Source organism: Cupressus sempervirens, chromosome 6 (genome assembly GCF_028749045.1).
Source record: "Cupressus sempervirens isolate cs-2001-9-10 chromosome 6, ASM2874904v1, whole genome shotgun sequence".
NCBI lineage: Eukaryota > Viridiplantae > Streptophyta > Pinopsida > Cupressales > Cupressaceae > Cupressus > Cupressus sempervirens.
In genome coordinates, this window is record NC_143123.1 from 202,608,066 (window position 1) to 202,630,252 (window position 22,187).

The window sequence follows — 22,187 nt, forward strand, 5'->3', positions numbered from 1 at the left end:
AAAACCCGCTGCTGATTGATTTCCTTCGAAGTCCTTAGCATCTCGACCATATAATTCCTCATGATAGATTTCAATTATATAAACCTCTATTTTTAATCCTACTCACCTCCATGTAATGTGCTTCTCATTTCTGTCTCTTAATGCTGCCTCTTTGCTTATTTCCTTTCACAAGTACCTGATTTCCCTATCACTTTCTTGTATAAACCTCCATTATCACACTCACAGGCTGACTATAAAGGATATCTAATACCAATATAATGTCCCTTTCCAGATCCTCGAGAAAAGAAAATTTTGAAAATTGAAACACAAACAGAGCTATTCACCAAATAACATAAACACAATCTTTACCAAATAATATAACTGCAGTAACTAATTTAAACTCAACAACACAAATAAGCTTGCACAAATGATTCGAACTCCAGTAGTAACTATATTGATTATGACCTGATCTCTGCAACAAAGGAAGCATTATGATAGTCAATACAACAGCAATATCCAGCATTGACAAACAATCCTCACAATGACATGCTAAATTCTTGCAAATTTTTGAAGCTCCACATTCCTTGAGTGAGAATGATATCAAACCAAAGGATTTTCGTCTACTGATTATAGAAACCAATGTGTTTTCTTCCACTGATCACAGAATCCAATGGATTTCCACCCACAACAGATAGTTTGAGCACAGTGTCCAGAAAATATGATAAGATAAAATGAATGATGATGATCACAACTGAACTGTCTCTCTAGTTTAATGTGTTCTCCACAGGAAAGACCAAACTAATTGATCTAGACCCAAAATAGCACCCAATCCCAGATTTTGAATACTATACACTTCATCACAGGTCAGCCTTATAGGCCTTATAGTCTTTAAGACATCAACCCGTTAAAGGTTCAAGTTTTACCCTTCCTTCCAACATGGCATGTCTTAGGCTGTAACCCCAATCCTTGAACTCTGATGGTTCTTGGCTTGGGTCGGGCAATATCTCCAATCCCTAACACACAGCTTTCTAGCTGAAGTCAAGTGCTTAATGAATCTTAACCACTAATAGCTCTTGACATGCATCAGGCAGCAACTTCAAACTCTCTAGCATGCACCATGCAGCAACTTTGATCCCTGATCTCCAACAACACTCAACTTGCATCAAGCACCGAACTCGATCCCCAAACTCTGACATCACTCTAAGTGAGCAGTCTATTATCTAGATTTTGAAAAAGCGGCAGGACAAACATCCTCAAAATTGAGGCTATTCTACAGAAACATATTTACCACCTTCATAATCGAACCATCATAGATATTTTCATCTTGTGGCAACACTTGCAACTAGAAGACACTTGGGAACTTTTCCAGTAGCTTTGACATTAAATTCCATGAGTCTGGCCTTAAGGACAAAGTTTGCGAGAAGGGCATATTAGAACTTGAAAGTCCTAACCTTATAATATTATGATTATTTTCTAAGCCTTTAGTAATCATTGTTTAGTTATTCAGCTTAGGGAACTATTCTGTATGTGGGTCTGACCTTGAAATATTAGGGTCTTTAGAATGTGCTAATATTGCATTGTGTGGGATTTTCACACAAGCATCACATGAAGATGTAATCATGTAAGTAGCTCATATTAAGGGTGTACATTTAACCCAAGTGGCTTCTACCTCAGAGGTAAATTTCTGTGATGCTTAAATATTGGAGTTATAGTGAACAGAGGATTGTCTAGAATCATGGTTTGGAATAAATCTTTGTTGTTGAGGCGGTTGCCACTTCAAAGAGTACCATGACTCTTTGTATTTAATTCAAGAATATAAGCAAATTTGAAACAATTATCTTATCTATGATCATTGACTGTCCTAAGTTTTTTGCATATTTTTTCATCTCTTTTGAGATATTTTGCAAGATCATACCATGTTTTTAATCTTTTGTGTAGAACTGTACAAAAAGGAATATTAAAACCAAAAAACACTGAACAAATTCATCTCAATTGTCAACTAGAATGCAAGATGTGCATCAAGAATGACACAATCAAAATTATTATTCAGGCCAATAGCATAAATGAGATACGTCAAAACATTTATCTTTCTTTTATTGTTTCTAGCACAAGGGTTGTTTATAACAGAAAATAGCAAATGGGCTATTTAAACAGAAGCTACCACATGCCCAAACCAGAGAACCTACCATGAAAATGAAGTGAACATCTTAGTAGGTCATTAAGAATTGGTCTATATTTATAATGACAATAAACAAAGAAAACATTAAGGATATTTGAGCATACCTTTATTTTCATCAATGATAATTCCAGATAAAGACAAAAGAAGTGCTTGAAGATGAATTTTGTTCTCAACTCCGTTGCTTAAAACCAATATCCCATCCAAGATAAATGGAAGAAGCTGAAAAACATAATGTTACCAAAGTATCGAAGTCAGTGGCTTTATCAAGAAAATGAAAGTAAGAAACATTGAAATCCATTGCCAAATCTAATTAAAAATTTTACATCAGAATTATTTTATTATGTTCCCACTAATGTAATGAAACATATTTCACAACTTACTTTTTCAGATTCGGCCAGAAGTGCAATATGTGGAGCTTCAGAAATGACATGCCCCAACGCATGATACAACATAGTTCTACAAAGAAAATATCGAAGGATTAGCAACTTGTTTTGACAAACGAACAATGTAAAATTTATAAAAGAGTACATGAAGACATTTATTTAAGAGTTTATAACCCCATACTCACTACACACCATTATACAATTTTATACACCACCATAAGCATTGAATTTTATTCATATTATTGTTGCATCCGAACAAAACTTCGAAGGTCTAGTTGTTGTGTTTGGAGTTAGTTTCTTTTGCTCCTAAAATATATGAACTCCCTCTTGTGAAACAGAAATGTTCCTAGTCTCAAAATCATACCCAGGGCAAAAAGAAGGGCCCATACTTCAGTATGCAGGACCCACTTAAGAAATGTCATATGATGTTAATAACTATATATTTTTTATATAGCTCATTGTCTAGGATTCATTTATTATGTACGAGCTTCCGCCTAGAATTTGAAGACAGGATTTAACTAACATTATGTTCTAGTTTGATTTTTCTCAAAGGAGAAATAAGAACACTACCAGGACTCATTTTAAACCGACAAATGTGAACAATTATTTTCTGAGAACCATTAGAATCAGAAACATCAATGTATGTAATTAGAGTTTAAAAAATTTATGTTATCAGGGAAAGAAACACACAACCTCTGTGTTTTACATTATTCAAGACCAGTAATACAATGGTGGAGTTCGTTAATAGGAAATTGGTCATGGTGCAATAAATCATACTCATAGTAAATTTGATATGTAAAGAATGCACTCAAGATAATCAACAAACACAAAATCGGGTACAATGTACATGAAAATTCTTTATACACAGAAAGTTAATATGGTAGAGAATCTATACTACAGAATTAAAATTTATTGTACCATAAAATAAATCAATGTTCCAGATTTGTGATACAGAATCTATCAAATTTTGAATATTCTAGCATGTAATGAAGAAGAAGAACTAAATACCAGAGGATGGAAGTGAAAATAAAATGAAACTATCAAGGAAAATTTTAATTTTTTGTGTGTTTGAGCCGAGAGAGAAAAAATGTGACCAGAATAACATCAGGTGGAATAAAATGCATATGATAGAATTTAAAAGCTAAAGGGTCAAAGATTATGTGGCTCGACTAGCTAGAAGTAGCAACTAAGTGGTAAGTTAATAGCATGGAGTCAAAGAGAACAAAAAAGCCATGCTTTTTCATGGGTAATGGCATTTCAAAACAATGATTAAATATGCAGAATCTGAGTAAAGTTGTTACTCGTGACCAATCAAGTGGTAAGATGACGTGAGAATGATGATGCAGGGTAGGCTTAGAAAACATAACATGGCCAGTACAATTCAGTGCCAAATATGGTAAACACTTCTAAGACTCACATCAAACTTTTCAACACAATAAAATGGTTATTGTAAAAGGGCAAAAAAATTTCAAGAAATCACAACTACCAACAATGGAGGGTTAGAATATAAAGAATTCATGGTTTTCACTTAGTGGTAACATCCACATGTCACGACTCAGCCAGCATATTTGCAATAGAGCATACTCAATTAGCAAGTTTCAAGATAAAACGCGAGCAAAGAGTGAATTTTTATCTAGCAATGCCACCCTATAAGTGTAACAAAAAATAAGCCAACCGGAGAGTAAAGCCAAATATCTATCTTAAAGCTCTAATGCAAAAAGCATTCAAAGGGGGCAAGATATTATCGTGTCAAGTAATATTTTAAATAGGAAGTAAAAGTTATAGTGGAAAAGAGGCTCTTTTAGGCTATTTTGAGTTCTTCATTCCCCTTTTCCATGGATAAGGATTAAGGTTGTTTGAAAGCAGCATAAAAGGCATTATTTTATTATCATATTACCTTTGAAGGTTTCTCTATGATCTTATAAATAAAGGCTTAGAGCATATATTGTAAAGATGGAGAAGAGCCAACTGAAGCGACAAAAATAGTCCTTCAAAGATTAATTCAAGTCATGTATACACCTAGTGAAAGATAGTGAATGTAATGCTTATCCTACGAGAACCATATAACTAGTATTGGTATTCAATTATTGTTAAAGATATGTTTGTAAATTCATGAGTTAAATTGATTTCAGTAACCGTGTTAAGCTTTGAATTGATGCTCATTATTCATTATAGTGATAAGTTTGAATATTTCTCCTCCAAATTACCTTCTAGAACCATGTGATGATTAGCCCTCTAATAATATTTTGTTGAAATGGAATAGCAGTCTTTAATTTAGCCTTTATTCAACATATTTTGATGTTATTCAACTAATTCTTTTGTTTATAACTAAAATACTGGTCTCTATCTTAATCAATGGAAGGTTGTACTTGTTTGTGATTAAATAGGTCCTAAATCTGAAAATCTCATTCCAAACCTTCATTATTGATATGCCAATGCACATCTCAGGTGTTTACCGTATGGGGTAAATAGTTCATTAATGCGTACAGACAATAGACAAGAACAGCAGTACTCCTTTTATTATTCGCATATATACCGAAGAGATTACATAGTGCTTACAATGATTACACTAATGATTAAAGTCCATTTCGGACAGTGTACATATACCTCCCCGAAGGGCTCATCGGCTACATGTCAGCTACATAATAATTACCGATGACAACAACTCGTCGGCTACACAATAATTACAGACGACATCAACCCATCAGCTACACAATATTTACCGATGACATCAACCCGTCGACTACACAATATTTACCGACAACATCAACCCGTCGGCTACACAATATTTACCGACGACATCAAGAAAACATATAGTCAAATATTTTTATGTAATGCAAAACCCCAATTGCAATCTTGTAGAGCGCGCTTATTTGTAAGTTTTGTTCATTTGAAGTATAGTTAGATCCTGGTTACTTATCTTTATAATTTAAATAAAGTTCTACCATTAACAATTTCATTTAATATAGTCATGAAAATGAAAAATAAAAATACTAACATGAGGATATTCTATTTTAGAGTTGTGCTTTGCCTTTTAGATGCCATCTTCAGTGTTTGTACAAATTTGACAAGGGAACAATTTATAATTTGATTATGAAATAAAATGTGATTAATGTATTGAGTAATCACTTCATCCTAAATATTTAGGATGTTGAGGATATGATTGATTATTGTACTCCATTGAAGGACTTCGTTCTTTGAGCAATACCTATGTTCCCCTAAGTTTTTGGGGCGGGGATGGTAAGGAAAGCAGGATGGATTTTCAGGATGGCAAAAAAATTTGTCGATCCCAGGGACACGGGGGGATGGCAAATGAGGACGGCTATAAATATATATATATATATATATATATATATATATATATATATATATATATATAAGAATCCGAAAATATAAAATATATAAGGGATTTGCATATATACATTACATTCATATGAAGACATGGATAAACCATGTCATTCAAACATCATATAACCTCAACATAAAACATTTCAATAATCAAACTCGATGCTCAATATGGTATAATGCATTCATTATTTCGAATTATTGTCAATGTGCGTGTATATTAATATTAACATAAAATTTTGAAATACCCAAGAACATAATTTACAATTCATTTTTAATAGCAACAAGAAAAATAACCCACCTTTCAAATTGAAACACAATACTACCATTTAATTTTGAAACTACACTTCCAATTCATTGTAAGTGGACTGATATTAATATAGAAAGGTCTTCTAGACAGTTCTGATCATGATATAGATTTCTTACAATAATACGGTATCTTGATGCAACTTCCAATATTCACCGTATCTTCCACAAAAAACCCAGATCAACCCAAGACCAACCTAGCACTAATGTCCCTACAAAAATTTCCTGAAGTACCCAAGTTTTCGAGACATTTCTTGGGAATCTTCAAAAAAGGGGGCCAAGGGGGATGTCTCATACCTGTCCCCCTATCCTCGAGACGTCCCTGTTTCCGAAACATGGTCTTTTTGCGCATGGACGCGTCCCTAGGGAATGTTGAGCTCCAATACCCTTTAAAATGTTATAATTTAATTTACATGTATGAACATTTAAAACAACATGCATTGGTCTGATCTATTGCATCAACTATGATCTCCACTAAATATTTGATGTATTCATTAAGCGTGTTGGTTCCCAAAACCATAGATTGGAAATCCAAGAGCTTTGCCAATTCTCTAATAGGACTACTAAATCAGCAATGGCCAACAAATGGGAATAATCTTTTGATTAAATTATCCTGCACTTTAGGCTTCACAAAAACTAGGTGGGTAAACCTTCTGTAAACCCTGATTACTTCATTCAAGGCTTTTCTATAGCGAACTTTAACTTTGTGGGTTCTTAAGTTAGCAAAATTCTTAAACTCGATCAAAATAAATTTATATGAATAATTTAAGATATTTACTTGTGAAATGGATTTTATTTAAATAAAAGGAATAGTGTTTTATGAATTATGATACTTTGGAATAATGAACTTCAATACCTCAGATTTTAACCCACTTTTACAACATAAACTGCAGGCCAGTCCCTTATCCAACCTTGGGAAAATAGAGTCAAACTTTCTCCAGACCCTTATATACAACCCTGAGAGAGTGCTTATACCATCTACTACATTATAGACTGATGCTTCAACTAGCAACACAAACCTTAGTCTAGTTGATTTTAATTTCTTTGGGAAGCCAACTAGACAACACTTCATATGCAAATTCTGATAATCAAAGACTTGTATTGAAATCAATCTCTTCACTGTTAGTAGCAATTAATTTAATAAGTAATAACACAAGGGGTAAATCTGAACAAAATATCTGAACTACAATTTTCAACATGAATAGGGAAAACAGGGCTCTTCCATTAAATTTTAACAAAAAAGTACAAATAACTAGTGCTTAATTTACAATATTGCATATATCAAAACTGAAATAAAAACCATCTATTCGTCCTTCTTATTTCTCTTTGACTATTGTCTGTTTTTTTGTTATCTGCCCCTACGTAGACTTTGGCGTTAATATTTATAAGTGCGCGATGGGTTTATTTCAAGCCATCATACCTATTCACAATTAATGATCAAACATTGATAATATAAATTAATATGTTTATGATTTAAATAAGATGGTGATCAAATTGATAACATGCTCCAAACTCTTAGATGCAGTAAAGCATAGACTGAAAGCATCACTCGATCCTCTTTGAAGGCAATAAGCCCTTGAGGAAATAAGACCATTCCACTTGCTCATGCTAGTCATCGAGCAGAGCATAGCATATGTTTTTTGACATTATGGTTGAAGGAGACAAGAAACATTCTCGCCAATCTTATGGAGACCTTTGTTTCATCCCTAGAATGCCACAATCCTTTCTACAATGTCCCTACGCTTCGCAGAAATAATCATATTGCAATTCTTTTCAAATCCAAATTGTATGCAATCCATGCAAATGACAAAAGCCATCCAATAGCAATAATTGAGAACTCATTAACATTTTATCTCCTTGTCTCTGTCTGTGCATCTGGATTATTGATGTGAAAACTCCAAGCCTTCCAACAGCTCTCCATTATCAAGTTTCTAAAACAAGGCAACTAGCCCTAATCTATCTAGGCTGATTGTTCTGCAGTGACCAAGAAATCTACGGTGTCCTTCCACAGCTCTTGCCATGTTTCTCGAATAGGAAGGAATAAAAACATTAATTTCTACTGAAACTATATAATCTAAGGTTGTTGTTTGAGAGGCGTGAATAAAAAATGGTTTAAGTCCATTTGAAGTTACAAATGTCTCCTTGAAAACTAAATTTGGAAAATGATATTCAGGTTCTCTGAGATACTTGATACCACCATATTTATTGATAGTATTGTTCTACAACAGACCGAAATTTCTCAGTTCCGCATTCATTTATTAAGTATCACATGCGACTGTACTTCCTATCATGTCGTTTATCTTATTGATAACTTCCATAGAACATTATGAGTTGTGTTGCATCCTTACTAATATTTTTCTGTCTGTAATTCTTCATTCGAAGGATATCATAAATAATAACTATTTACTTTGATGATTGCAACCTTGCTATGCTTGGTTGGCTGGCTGTAGAAAAATCTTGCCAATATGTGACCCGACCAAGGCAGATATTCCAATAGATGATGAATTCAGTGCAGCCACTATATCAACATGTTCAGTCTGTCACATTGAAGCAAACGATCCTAGGCGTATTAATGTTGCAAAAGGCTATATGCTTGTGTAACCTTGAAAGGAAGACCACATTCTCTTTGAGCACTATGATTCCTCACAACATCTACATAAGCTGAAGCCATCTTTTCTAGAAAAGGTTTCTCAGTTGTAGGCACTATCTCCATTCTTTGTGCGCTCTATGAGAGATAAAGAATTGTTAAGATTCAGACACTTTGACCTATACCAAAAGAAGTCGTACCACCATTTTCTTTAGAATTGGTTGGAAGGTGACTCTAATTGAGCTAAAGATCAGGCTTTCCTTTTCCCAATTTTCCTCAAGAACTTGCAACATATAATCATCAAAATTCTGCAAATTGTCCCGTTGGGCTGCTTCCATTGCAAAAAGCATTTCCATTTCATGAACATTTGAAATGAGCATTTACAGACTCATAAATGAAGATTCTTGCTTTGGCATGACATTTAGGACTACATTTTGTAAAAGTTTAGGGTTCCATCAAAGCGTGCAAGACAAAATAAACTATTGGCCAATGGGAGGCATATTAAAGAAATTCATGGATCAGTGACCCATCCCACTTCACCGTGTTGCATAATGACACATACATATATGTGACATTGTAATGATTTCCACACTCCTTGGAATGATATGAAATTTTGAGTTAGTATGTTAAATCACTTTATTTGATATAAAGAATTTAAGTTACCTTTATTAATTATTCATTTCAACTTACTGGATATCAATATTCTATTTACTTTTATTAAATCCTTGGAACTTTATATTTAGCCCATGTGGATTTTAAATATTTATTGCACATTGGAGGTAAGCGTAATTGATGCTCATCTTGGTTAATATGTCTATGTTCAAATGGCTTGTACATCTCTTTTTTCTTAAGAAAAGTTTTTTAAAAAAAAAAATACAAAGACACGGAAACACTCAAAAAGGAGGATATTGAAAATTTAAGAAAACTAGCACAGCGCTGATCACACAAGGAGGGGCTAACACAAACAAGAAGTAGATACAAGAAATATCAAAGAAAAAGATGAAGAAAATATCCAAAAAAGACAAAAAGTGATGTAGTAGTATAATTAAATCAACAAAACTAATCAGAAACAAGCAAAAGAGAGAGAGTAACAAGCAGTATTCTTCAAAGAGTTGAAAAAACATACAAAGATTGAAAGAATTAACCAACTTGGTGTCAACCGACTGGATGGTTCTGGCGGTGTTTCTGTAGCCGACGAAATGATTGTCGTCGGTGTTTTGTGTTCTGTAGTCGACGGAATGATTGTCGTCGGTGTTTTGTATTTTGTAGCCGACGGGTAAATAGTTTGTAGCAGACATAATGTTTATGGCCGACAGACTCCTCCAAGAAGGTTCGGCGGATAGTATTTATATCCCGTCTGGGATCATTGTAAATTATCAATCATCTACTATTGCGAATCTTATCAAGCATAATGTATGTTTTGGGATATGCGAATATAATTCTGCCATTCTGTTCCATTGTCTGTATGCGTTGATTTCTTTACCTGTATGGTAAACATTTGGGGCCGTTGCCTTATGAATCTGGAAGGTGGGAGGAATGAAGATTAATGCCAAATCAGCTTAACAAGGATCAAAATAAGGCGAAGGGAAAAGATGGAATCCGTACTGCGCAAGAGAATTTAATTCTGGCACAGCAAGCCGAACGCCGACGGAAACCGAAGCGTGGAGGAATTGTTGGAGGAGACTCGGCAACGGGTGGAATTGGTGGAAGAAGCATGGGAGGAGTTCTTGAATTTTTGTTCGCTGAGGGAAGAAAATTCGGACGGAACAGCATCAACTCGCACGGTTCGCAGTGTCGAGGGAGCACGAGCGTGGAGTGACCTCTTCGTCCGGGATAGACTTTCGCGGGAAACAACTTCAGAAGATCCTTCCTCTTCACCAAGGTTCGTAGCTGTCAACACCTCCGGTGTGGGAGAACAGTCCGCCGGTGTGGGAGTGCAGACCGCTAGTGCGGGAGTGCAGACCTCCGGTGTGGGAGTGCAGACCGCTGGTGTGGGCGTGCAGACCTCCGATGTGACAATGCAGACCTCCAGTGTTGTGATGGCGGGACCCAAAGAAAAGCCGCCGAAGTTTGAGGGCGATGGTACAGCCGATCCCATCCGACATTGTAAGACATGTGAGACGATCTGGCGGGCAAACGGAATCACAGATGCCAACGAATGGGTTAGGCAATTTCCGGCAACCCTACGGGGTGTGGCGATTGATTGGTTTTCGGATACGGATCCACAAAAGCTGAATACCTCGGATAACATTAAAAAGGAGTTCCTGGCGGAATTTAAACTCTGGCGGGATGATAATGAAATCGTAGCAGAGATTTTCAATACCAAACAGGGGAAGCACGAAACTGTCTGTGTCTATGCCAAGAGATTAAAAGACTTAATAAACAAAATGGAAAGCAAGCCGGCCGATGGATTGCAGAAAAGATGGTTCCTGGATGGCCTACGATCGAAGTTGCGGAGGAAAATGAAAATTGTGCCACCGTCGTCATATGTGGACGCGTATAACAGAGCACTGGATCTTGAAAGTGAACAGAAGACAAAGAAGAAGAAAACTAGCTCCTCTGATTTGGATGACGACGAGTCTAACGGAGATGATAGTAGCGACGATGAAGGCAGCAAAAAGAAGGTTCATGCCCTACAGAAGGATATGGTTCGCATGATGAAGGAGTTTAAAAACATGCAGAAGCAGCCAAAAGGCAGTGAGCTGTGGTGCACGAAGTGTAAGACAGATGGGCATACTAAAGGATCGTGTCCAAAGAACCAATTCTGTGACATTTGTCAGATCATGGGCCATTCGACAAAAGAGTGCCCCTTTAATATGAAGACAAGAGGATCTCTGTAGGTGTTTCTCACACAGGAGGCTTCCCCGTCGGGTAGTAGCGAAAACACGAATACCGCCGGTGCTAAATTCGAAGGATACAGGAATAATAACAAAGGGAAAAATAACAACAATGCAAATAATAACAATAATAATGGGAGCCGCAGTCGAACTCGGTATGATGCAAACGGACGGCCGATTGTTCAATGCCGAGCATGTAATTTGTGGGGTCATTTTGCGCAGGATTGTACAATGGCAAACGCACCAAAATTATTATGCAGATGGTGCAGACCCGGCGATCACAAAGATTCCAAGTGTCCAAAGTCTGGAGTAAACTTGATCACTGTCGGCACGGATGTAGAGGAGGTTCTGGCAATTACACGGAGGCAAGCGGAGAAAAAAGAGAAAATTGGGGGAAGCGCAAGTGGAAATTGCAAAGGCATCGTCGGCGGGGACATCTCAGTTGAAGGACATCACCGGCACCTTAGCAAGGAACTTCGCAGAACAAAACATTGTATGACAGATCTTACAAACGGAGATACCAGTCAAGATAAGTGACCTCCTTCTCACAATGCCCCAATTACGAACGGCCATTCTGAATCATACACCATTTCAGCAAGCAACGGAGGACACAGGAAGCGACAGTAGTCCGACGACGACAACCGACCCAATGCTTCTGGCACTCACAACGGGAAGGCATCCGCTAGTCGTCGAGATGGGGATTTTGGGAAATGTTTTGACAGAGACAATTGTTGACAGAAGGTCCGGCGTGAATGTGTTATCGGAGGAAACCTGGAAGAAATTGGGAAAGCCGACTTATGGCCACCTGCATTCCAGTTGCTCACGACAAACCAACACAAAATCAAACAGTTGGGAATCTTGAAGGCACAACCGGTAACTATTGGAACACAACCATTTTTATTGGATTTTGTGGTTATTCCATTGAAAAGAAAAGGATATGATGCTATTCTGGGACGGGATTGGTTGGTGCAAGCCAAAGTAAAACATGATTGGAAACGAAATACCCTATCAATGGAGCGCAGAGGCAAAAGATTCACAATTGACCTGCATACACAAATGGTCGGTGAGGAGGCAGCATCGTCAGATTCAGAAAGTGACGGCGAAAGTGACAACAAAGGAAAGAGGAGAATGGAACTAGACGAAGGAATATTGAGACTTGACGGAGGATCGAATGACGACGACCTGGACTCGGTGAATGGCCTGTTCCACTGGCAAATAGAAGACTACGAACTGTTTCCGAGTTGCAATATGTTAACGGTCGACAAACGTGACAAAACACAGGAAAATGAATGTCCGAAGGAATGCAGGGAAGCGGAAGAAGGAAAAGCTGCCATGGCTGAAGCTGAGGGGAAGAACATAAAGTTTGAAGACAGAAAAACGAAAGATCCCACTGTCCGATACATGGTGAATGGACCGCGCGGAAAGAAAAGGTTACACCGCAGCAAAAAATTAGTCGAAGGGCACCCACAACAAAGAAATAATCCAGTTGCACGACGACCGCAGGCACAGTGGGCGACGGAGGTGGCACAGAACAAATGTAAGGCGTACAACGGTCGGAATGAAATCAAAGTGGAAAAGTTTAAGGCCAGATGGGTTGGACCATATCAGATTCGGAAGGTCAGCGACAATGGAGCGATCAGATTATCAACTTTGGAAGGGCAAAAGGTACCTCCGGCAGTCAACGGATCCAAATTCAAAATATATGGTACCAGGAAGACTCTGTCGTTGTCACAGAATGGCCAGCTGACTCTGTCATCATTGCAGAATGGCGACGCCTGGAGGCAAAATTGCAGTGTTGTCTTTCTATTTTACTTTATTTCTGTCACAAAAAAAAAAAAAAACAGAGCAAGTACAGGGCTGTCCGCGTGTAATAACCCCAACAGGTTATAACTTCTTCAAACACCAAAAAATTTTATACTTCAGTTGTTTGACATTTCATCAAACACTTTGCAACCAAGCTCTGATACCACTATAATGACCCTGCTCAAATCCGACCTTAAAATGCTGATTGAAGGCTCGAAGAATTTTGTCAAACACTTTGCATACAAGGGGTCAAATGACTAATATAACTTTTCAGATTGCTGCAGTGATTCCTGTTTGGATTTGCCTCAAAGAGAATGCTTACAAAAGACTCCAAATTGTCTAAACAATAACCTAACATAAATATGCAACTAAATTTGGCAATAGTGAATGCATATATGAGTTCTAATCATGAAAATGATCACCTACAGCCAACTGGTATTTTAACAAACAGTTGGTATGCAAGCTAACTGGCTGATAAGAAATGATATATTAACGCTCAAAGACAACTATTAATGACCAGCAATTGTATCTCCTTGATTGAGAATGACTATCCAATACAATATTCATACTAAGTTAGCCAAGACTCTTGGCATTTACAAAGATATCGAAATATGATGATTGCTGATAAAGTAATATGCACCTACAGCTGCCAATGAAAACTAATGCACTACTAAATATCTAACTTCAGTACTCCCCTACAGCAGTACGCTAATCACATGCATGATTAAATACAACTAAAGCCATGGATTGCTGATACCATTGTGAGAAATGTAAAAATGAATGATATATCTATTAATGAATGATAGGTCTGATACGAAATGACAGTTACAACAGCACTCTATAGTGAAAGGCAACTATGAAAATACACATCGAACCTGGCATATGAAGTCGCCTTAGAGAATCAATGTATTGCAATACCACTGAACAGAAAATAACGTCCTCAAGTGCCCAAGTTGTGCCTCTCTAGTTGCCGCCCCTCATTGTAGATGGTTGTAATAATTTTCTTTACTTTTTCGAATTTGCTTTTTCGGATTGCTTTTTTTAGACTGCTTTTTCGGAATGCTTTTTGCGCCTGCTTTTTTCGGGTCTATTTTTTCAGCCTACTTTTTCCTTTTTTCGGGTCTGCTTTTTCGGCCTGCTTTTTTTCGGACTGCTTTTTCAGCCTGCGGACCTGCTAAAAATGACCTTTTAATATTTATTTATTTGATAACTTTATAAATAATTAACTTAATACCACTTATTTATTTAATTAAAATAATTAATTAGTCATCCTCATAAAATATTCATTATTTTGGACAACCTAATTAATTAAATTAATTCAATCAAATTGCCTCCAAAATGGGGACATGACACCGCGGGCTCTCCCCGCGGACTGTGCTCTGTGGGCAGGATGTTCCGCGGACACCTGTTCCGCGGGCATTGTCTCAACGGACTGTGCTTCGCAGGCAGGATGTCCCGCGGACACCTGTCCCACAGGCATTGTCCCTACAAACTATGCTCCGCGGGCAGGATGTCCCACGGACACCTATCCCACGGGCATTGTCCCGCAGACTCCTGCGTGTCTTTTCCGCGGATCTTCTTTTTTCTCTCTCCCGCGGACTCTCTCTTCTCCGCGTGGTTCTAATTCTCTTCCGCGGGCTTGTTTCATTCCGCACGTGGTGCTCGTCTTTCGCAGAGTCTGCTGCTTGCTTCCCGCGAGTTGCTTCCATGGCTGTCTGTCCTACCCGCGGATGAAGAGGTGCAGGCAGAGTTTTTGGTGCAGCATATGCGGTTCACGTCACAACTTCGCAGCGTATATTCAAACAAAGTGCGCAAGTTTATGATCATCCGTGGTTGCCAGAAAGAGTGCAGAATCAGCAGATAATGACAGAAATGGTGTGTTCTGTGCATTTCTGTGTGGGTTGCGAAGTGCTAATTTGGTCTTGGCGGCGAGGGGCGCTGCCCCTCGACCCCGCCCTGTACTACGACAGGGAGCGCACCCGGGGCACTGCCCCGGGACCCTGCGGGGGCGCTGCCCCTTGACCCCGTCGGGGGCGTTGCCCCCTAGACCCCCAGTCATTGTGGATATCAGTCGTGGGAGTCTAACCAGTTGAGAAGAGTTGAAGTTGCTGCAGGCATGGACTTTCTGTGTACCAGAGGCACTGGGAGTAGGTGTTGGCCGTGAGGCTCTCTTGGTGGATGCGTACAGAGCTCGGGAGGAGCTGATCGTCTAGCTGGAGGCAGTGCAGCGACACTTGGCTTGGGGTACCCAGGAGTTGGAAACAGAGAAAGTAGCGTGGGTGGCTATCAAGGTCAGCTTGAGAAGACAGTATTGTGTTAGCAGAGGCTACAGATGCAACGGGATGAAGCTGAAAGTGATGTGACAGGAGCAGACAAATATTTTGTAATTGTTGTCCAGAGACGATTTTTTCTTTTTGGGGGGGATGGTGTCAGCCGATTGGATGGTTTTGTCGGTGTTTCTGTAGCCAACGGAATGATTGTCGTCGATGTTTTGTATTCTGTAGCCGACGGAATGATTTTCATCGGTGTTTTGTATTTTGTAGCCAACGGGTAAATAGTTTGTAGCGGACATAATGTTTGTGGCCGACGAACTCCTCTGGGAAGGTTCGGCGGATAGTATTTATATCCCGTCTGGGATCATTGTAAATTATCAATCATCTACTATTGCGAATCTTATCAAGCATAATGTATGTTCTGGGATATGTGAATATAATTCTGCCATTTTGTTCCATTGTCTGTATGCGTTGATTTCTTTACCTGTACGGTGAACACTTGGTAGAAGAAGATAAATTAGAATAATTTAGAAAAAAATTCAAGCGTTTGAATAAATTGATCTAGAGAGAAGTGAAAAATCTCAAGTTAGCAATAATATTAAAGTATCAATCAATAAAAATGCATTACTAGATTTGGCTATCATGACTAATATTAGATTTGAAGGCAATAGGTGAGCTGAAACTACATTAAACACATTATGACATTACAATGGCAAATGGGGCTCCCAAACGTCTCCTAGAAGCATATTTTATAAAGATTAAAACAAAAGTTTGATTTTAAGTCAATGAAATGCATAAGGGAACCCATAACCCATTTGTCATTCTCTTAAATTGGGAAATGTTTGTGGATAATAGAAGCATATAAGAAGCCCCAAAAAAGGAGCTAACACTACAATTGCTAGAAAAATGTGGGAATGAAGGCAGTATATAGAAAAGAAGTCCACACTACAAATGATAAGGACAAAGAAATAGTCAAAAGAATCTATGCGATTAGTAGAGACCCAAGAAATGAATAGGATGGTGAACCCACCCCAAAGGAAGAAATAATTGAGCATCACATTGAAATATCAGCCAACACTTAAGATGTAGTAAAAGCCTGGAAATTGGATTTAAGGAGTAATTGAACAAAATCCGACATATTAGGAGGGTATCTAGAAGGGTGTCAAAACTTGGTACATAGATGAGAAAAACATATTGTAATTAAGAAGAGGGTAGCACATAAAGAGTGGGATACAAAGTATGAGCAAGCTTATGAAAGCAAAAGAGAAAAATACCACAAAGATGTTTGTAGCTAAAATAGAGATAAAAGAGAGTACTGCAAATAAAGAACACCAACTATAGGAAGGATTGACAAATGAGAGTAGAAAGGGGAGAAATTAGCAAAAGTCACAATGAAGAAAGGCAAGCGATTTCAAAAGGTTGTCTCGAGGACGAGACAATATTATAGGCATTGAGAGCAAAGAACCAAAAATCAGAATCGGATCGGAATTGGCAAGGCCTACCAGAATCGTGAATCACCTATGAATTGCCTATAAATTGCCTACAAATCAGCAAGGTGAAAAAAGACTTGAAATCCAAATATTTTAAAATTGGTGATTTTTTGCGATTTTTTACCAACTTGCTGATTTTTCCAATTCGCCAATTCAGGCAATTTCTGGCACAAAAATCAGCAAGCCGATTCACCGACTCACCATGAATCGCACGCCTTAAGTCAGATCGCGAAATCGCATGAATCGCCTAAATCGCGGCAATTCACGTTACTCTGATTGAGAGAATGATGACACATACTATCAGTACTAGAAATGGCATAATAATACCATGTATGTAATCATGTTATCCTACAATAATTTACAATACTACACAACTTAGTTCAATAGTTGGCAAAGAAAAATAAGAAATTTGTTTGATACCGCACAAAATTAGAAACCACATTTTAATAGAGTCCGTATGGTACTACTCATCAGCATTAACCACTTAGTAGAGATATATGGGAGGTTGTGCAGCATGGTATATGTCATTTGAATTGATTCTACCCATATTGGGGTCATATACCACTTAAATAGCATTAAGTAGTTTGGCTCACACAAATGATGACAGACTTACAAGTTTAAGAGACAACCTACAATACCTTTCTACTAAGTTGTCGGTTCAGATTTTGGTATGGATGTGGGTTCGACATTCTGGTTTGAAATTCGTCCAAATATTTTTTGGGTTGGATTCGGATTCGCTTTGGATTCATCCATACCAATACATATCTTTAAAAATATATGTGTGTGTGTGTGTGTATGCAAGAACAAATAAGTCCATAAACCACTCTGCTAATAGTAAAGCAACATAGGAAAATACACCACCATATCTATGTTTCAATATAATAGGATACTAATTGCGTCATTTAGCCATACAACATCATACACCTGCTTGGTCACATGCATGGGACATATTTCTATATCAAGGGACAGTTTGAGAATGAAAGGAATCATCAAAAGCTAAGTGCAATTATCTAAAAAAAAATTATATTGGTTAGAGGATTTCTAACCAAGCTAGAGCAAAAGTTGAGATTCAGATTTGAAGCCCTGGATTCAAAGAATATATCATTGTTTTTTAAAGAAATTCCTCTATAATTGTCAATTTGAACTTCACCAATTGTCAATTTGGATTTTCTCTATAAGCAAGTTTTCATTTTCACCCACAACTGCATAAATGACATATAAACCATATTTTTTGGCCTTTTTAGTGGTCACTTTTAGGGTTGGGAGGATCAAGTGAAACAACTTAGAGAGAAAAACACTTTAAAAAAGTAAAATCAATTTTTTTTGACACCAAATTCAGCTCGGGTTCGGCTGCTGGGCAGAAATTCTTCAAAATTCGCTGTGAGTTCTGCCCAAATTCCTCTAACAGAATTTGCAGCGAATCTGTGGCTCTCTAGGAGAATTCGATGAGAATTTGACAAGGACTGGACTTTGGACAGAATTGAACCAGACTTTGAGGGTTGATGGAGAGAATCTGGTAGCTTAGCCTTTCTAGAATAGCCAAGGAATTCCCAATGTGGAAAAAGAATCTCCTATTTCATGACAGAGCAAAATAAGTTGATGTGCACTATGAGTTGAGCTGCAATATTGTCCAAACCAACATTAGACTACAATCAATCTCAACAATACTCTAGGCCTACGAAAAATTCGTCGAAACTAAAGATTGACTATTTTCTATTAAAATAATATTGTAATATTTCTCTAATGGTAATCTTCCTTGGTTTGGGATGTTTCTTGTTTTGCATTCTAATAAAAAGTGTTTTTTTTAGAGACATTGTCTTGCAATCTATTATAGATAGAGCCTTTCGTCTTTATTGCAACTATTGATTTGTAATAGCATGGCATCAGAGCATCAATAGGGTTTTGAGTTTTGGAAAAATTTTAATAAAAGAAAATTATGGCTTCCTCCCTGGAACCTTTTCCAGAAAATTCCAATCAATTTCTTTTATGAAATATATTCTTGGATTTTTTTGGTGAAATATTTATAACAAATTCCTGGGTGTTTTTATAATGAAAATTGTGCAAGGGCTTTTCAACCCATTTTCTATTTGCTTAAGGTTTGTGGGAGTCCAAAGGAATTTGAAAGAGATTTTGCAAGGTTGTGGGTTTTCTTAATAAAAATTTCCATGTAGAATTGTTATCGAATTGCACAAAATTTTTGCGACTTTTTCCTTAGCGAAAGGTTAAGCCATTTTTTAAGCGCCATTTTGTTCAACAACACATTCTAAGTTTTGTGTCCCTCATGAAGTCCGTGTGACCTACATTTTGCAACCTTAACTTATGTGTGGCCTCCATTCTGCATCATCGACTCGTGTACAACCTCCATTCTACGTCATCAACCTGCACACAACCCCATTTTCAATCTCTATGACTGCATCTAAGAGAAATCTTTGTTTAGCTCATCGTTCTCTTCAGACTTGTATCAAATCTTCCTCATAGACCACATTTCTCTGCATGTTTTTTTTAAAAGCTTTTGCTCTTTATTTTCTCTACAAACTTTTTGTTTTTCTTATAACTCCAAGCCAAGGGTTTCCTTATGTCTCAATTTTCTGCAAACAACTGTTTTCTTTGGACCACCTCTACATTTTCCATGATCACCTATCACTTAATGTTTTATAATTTTCCATTAAAATCCAAGGATTTTGGCAAGGACATCTGGGTTTTGTTAAATTTTTTCCCAAATATGTAATGTCTCCATTTTTGAGTCGAGGCAAATTTGATGGATTCATTCTATCATTGGGTCCTTGTAGGCTGATAATAGTGTTTAGAGGACCTTCTTGTAGAGTTATTAGGCTCTCCAGTGGCTTATGGTAACTTTTGGTTGTATGTTGAGGGAGTTACTATTTATAGTAAGTCAACAGTTGGTTCTGATGAGGTCACAACAGTTAGAGGACTTGAGTAATGCTCACATTTTTCATTTCAGGCTTGTGGTTTGGGTTCCAAGAATCTTGGAGGGAGCATATGTTTTTAGTAAGTCACCCCGTCAAGTTTATTCATTGTCTTTCTTAATTAGAAATCAGGATTACTCATATGTTGTCAGATTTCGAATCTAATGTTTTTTCAGTCATTTTTGCTAGATGGCTGAATTATAATTATTATTTAAATAAATATGCTAAGGTTGTTATTTTTGTTGGTATTGTATATTGTGTAATGTCTCGTTTCTGAGGTGTTCACGGAAGTATTTTCCCTGTGTGAAATGTACTATTAAAACACCATTCCTGTTAGTCCCTATGTCTGTATGGTGAGGGAGGAGAAGTGGTTGTACGGCTCAAGGAAGCAAGTCGTACGGTAGGATGGGCATGTGATGGTTGTAGAGTTATAAGGAGGGATGTCATATGGTGTGCTGTACGGTGAAGTTGAGGGATGGTGTACGGAGGTGGTGGAGTCAGTAACCATGCAAGAGGAATAAGGTCGTACAATAGGCAGGGCTAACTAGGTCGTACGGTGTTCAAAAGGTCGTACAGTATACTAATGATGACCGTATGTGGAGTGAAAGTCTAAGGCCGTACGGTATGTTTGGAAAGGAATCCCTGAAGAGAGGGGCCGTATGGGTGATGCACTAAGTTGAAGGCAAATGGAGAAGGGTGGACAGATGGTGTAACAGCAAAGAGTTTAAATGTAGATAAACAAAGAGATTGAATTACCCAATACATATATAATCTTCAAACAAGATTTGCCACTGGATGGTGCTCCAATTTGCCAGATCCGAGCAAAGTGTTACAGGCGATGGAATAGGGTGAGGGTTGAATCCCACCGAAACTGGACAAACCAAATATGGAAGGTCTTTCACTTCCAAAACGGCGAACAACAGAGAACTCCAACAGGAATTTGCAGTAGAAAGAAAATAATCCAAATTGCATACCTACGTCTACCTACAAGCCGTGCTCAAATACCTGTCAGGAAAACTTTCTGAGGGTGTACAAAGATAGTCGACGACTACACACAACTAAGGAAACAAAAAAAAAATGGGTCTGAGATATATTAAATCAATCGGCCCATTAACAAGAGTTTGATTAATAATTTATTTTATAACAGGAACATCACATATTGGCCACCTTAGTGTCATAGCTTGTTGGAACCCGGTTGGAATGTTTTAATTCTTGAGCATAGGAAACAATGACCTTCTTCTTAAAATATCATGATATTGATGAAAAGGTCATTTTCGGAGCCAAAGGGAGTTAATAAATTATATTATTCAAATATGCGCCTAAGTATAAAGCAAAGGAGATTTACGTGAAAAGTATATTCATAAAATCTTGGGCATTTGGTGTGTACATGAAGCCACACTTCATTTAATGTTATAAAAAGACTTCCTTATCAAAATTGATCATTCATTTGCCATTTGATTCTATCTCATTTTGTGAATTGCTGAGGGTTTCTATATTAGATTTTTGTGAGGACTGATTACTCCATCTGCTTTTACATTTTGAGCCATTGAAATACATGGTGAATTGTATCTGAAATTCTGAAGATCATTTCTAAATTTTGGTTTGGTATATTGGTGCTGAAGTTTTTGGTGTTTAATTGATGCAAATTCTATTAGAGGGGTTATTGATTCAAACCCCACACATTCAGCCTTCAAATTCTGTTACATACTGTTGCTATGAGGATGATTGGTAGATGCAAATGGGCGTTTATGGTCTGCAATTATTTATCTATCTTAGGTGGCCAGATTCAGGGAAGACAGTGTGGGTTTCTAGGAGCCGTGTCTACACATACAAAGCTGCGATTTGCCTCTACTAAGCAGCATTTTGCATAGGGCTGCTGCAAACAAGTTTGGCCTGGAGTTTTCTGAGACTTAGCTGAAATATATATTGGATAATTCATCCTGGCACTGTTAGCAGTTTCAATTTGTGTTATTTTTTATGAGTATTTATTTATACTGGAAATCAAAAGAGTATCATATCTCAAAACACAATAAAAAATAAAAACTTGTTAAGTAAAAGAACCATTAAAGAGGAGACAT

General features: G+C 37.4%; 1 protein-coding gene across 2 annotated transcripts in view; it reads right to left on the minus strand.

The window, feature by feature from the left end:
* The window catches only part of MET18 (ARM repeat superfamily protein), a 332,877-nt gene that overhangs the window by 111,990 nt on the left and 198,700 nt on the right, over positions 1-22,187 (minus strand). For both annotated transcript variants that reach the window (XM_089787438.1, XM_089787437.1), the window contains exons 15-16: positions 2,539-2,614; positions 2,263-2,377 (exon numbers count right to left, since the gene is read on the minus strand). In XM_089787438.1, the coding sequence (XP_089643564.1) occupies positions 2,263-2,377; positions 2,539-2,614 (191 nt within the window). The remainder of the gene's footprint in view (positions 1-2,262; positions 2,378-2,538; positions 2,615-22,187) is intronic.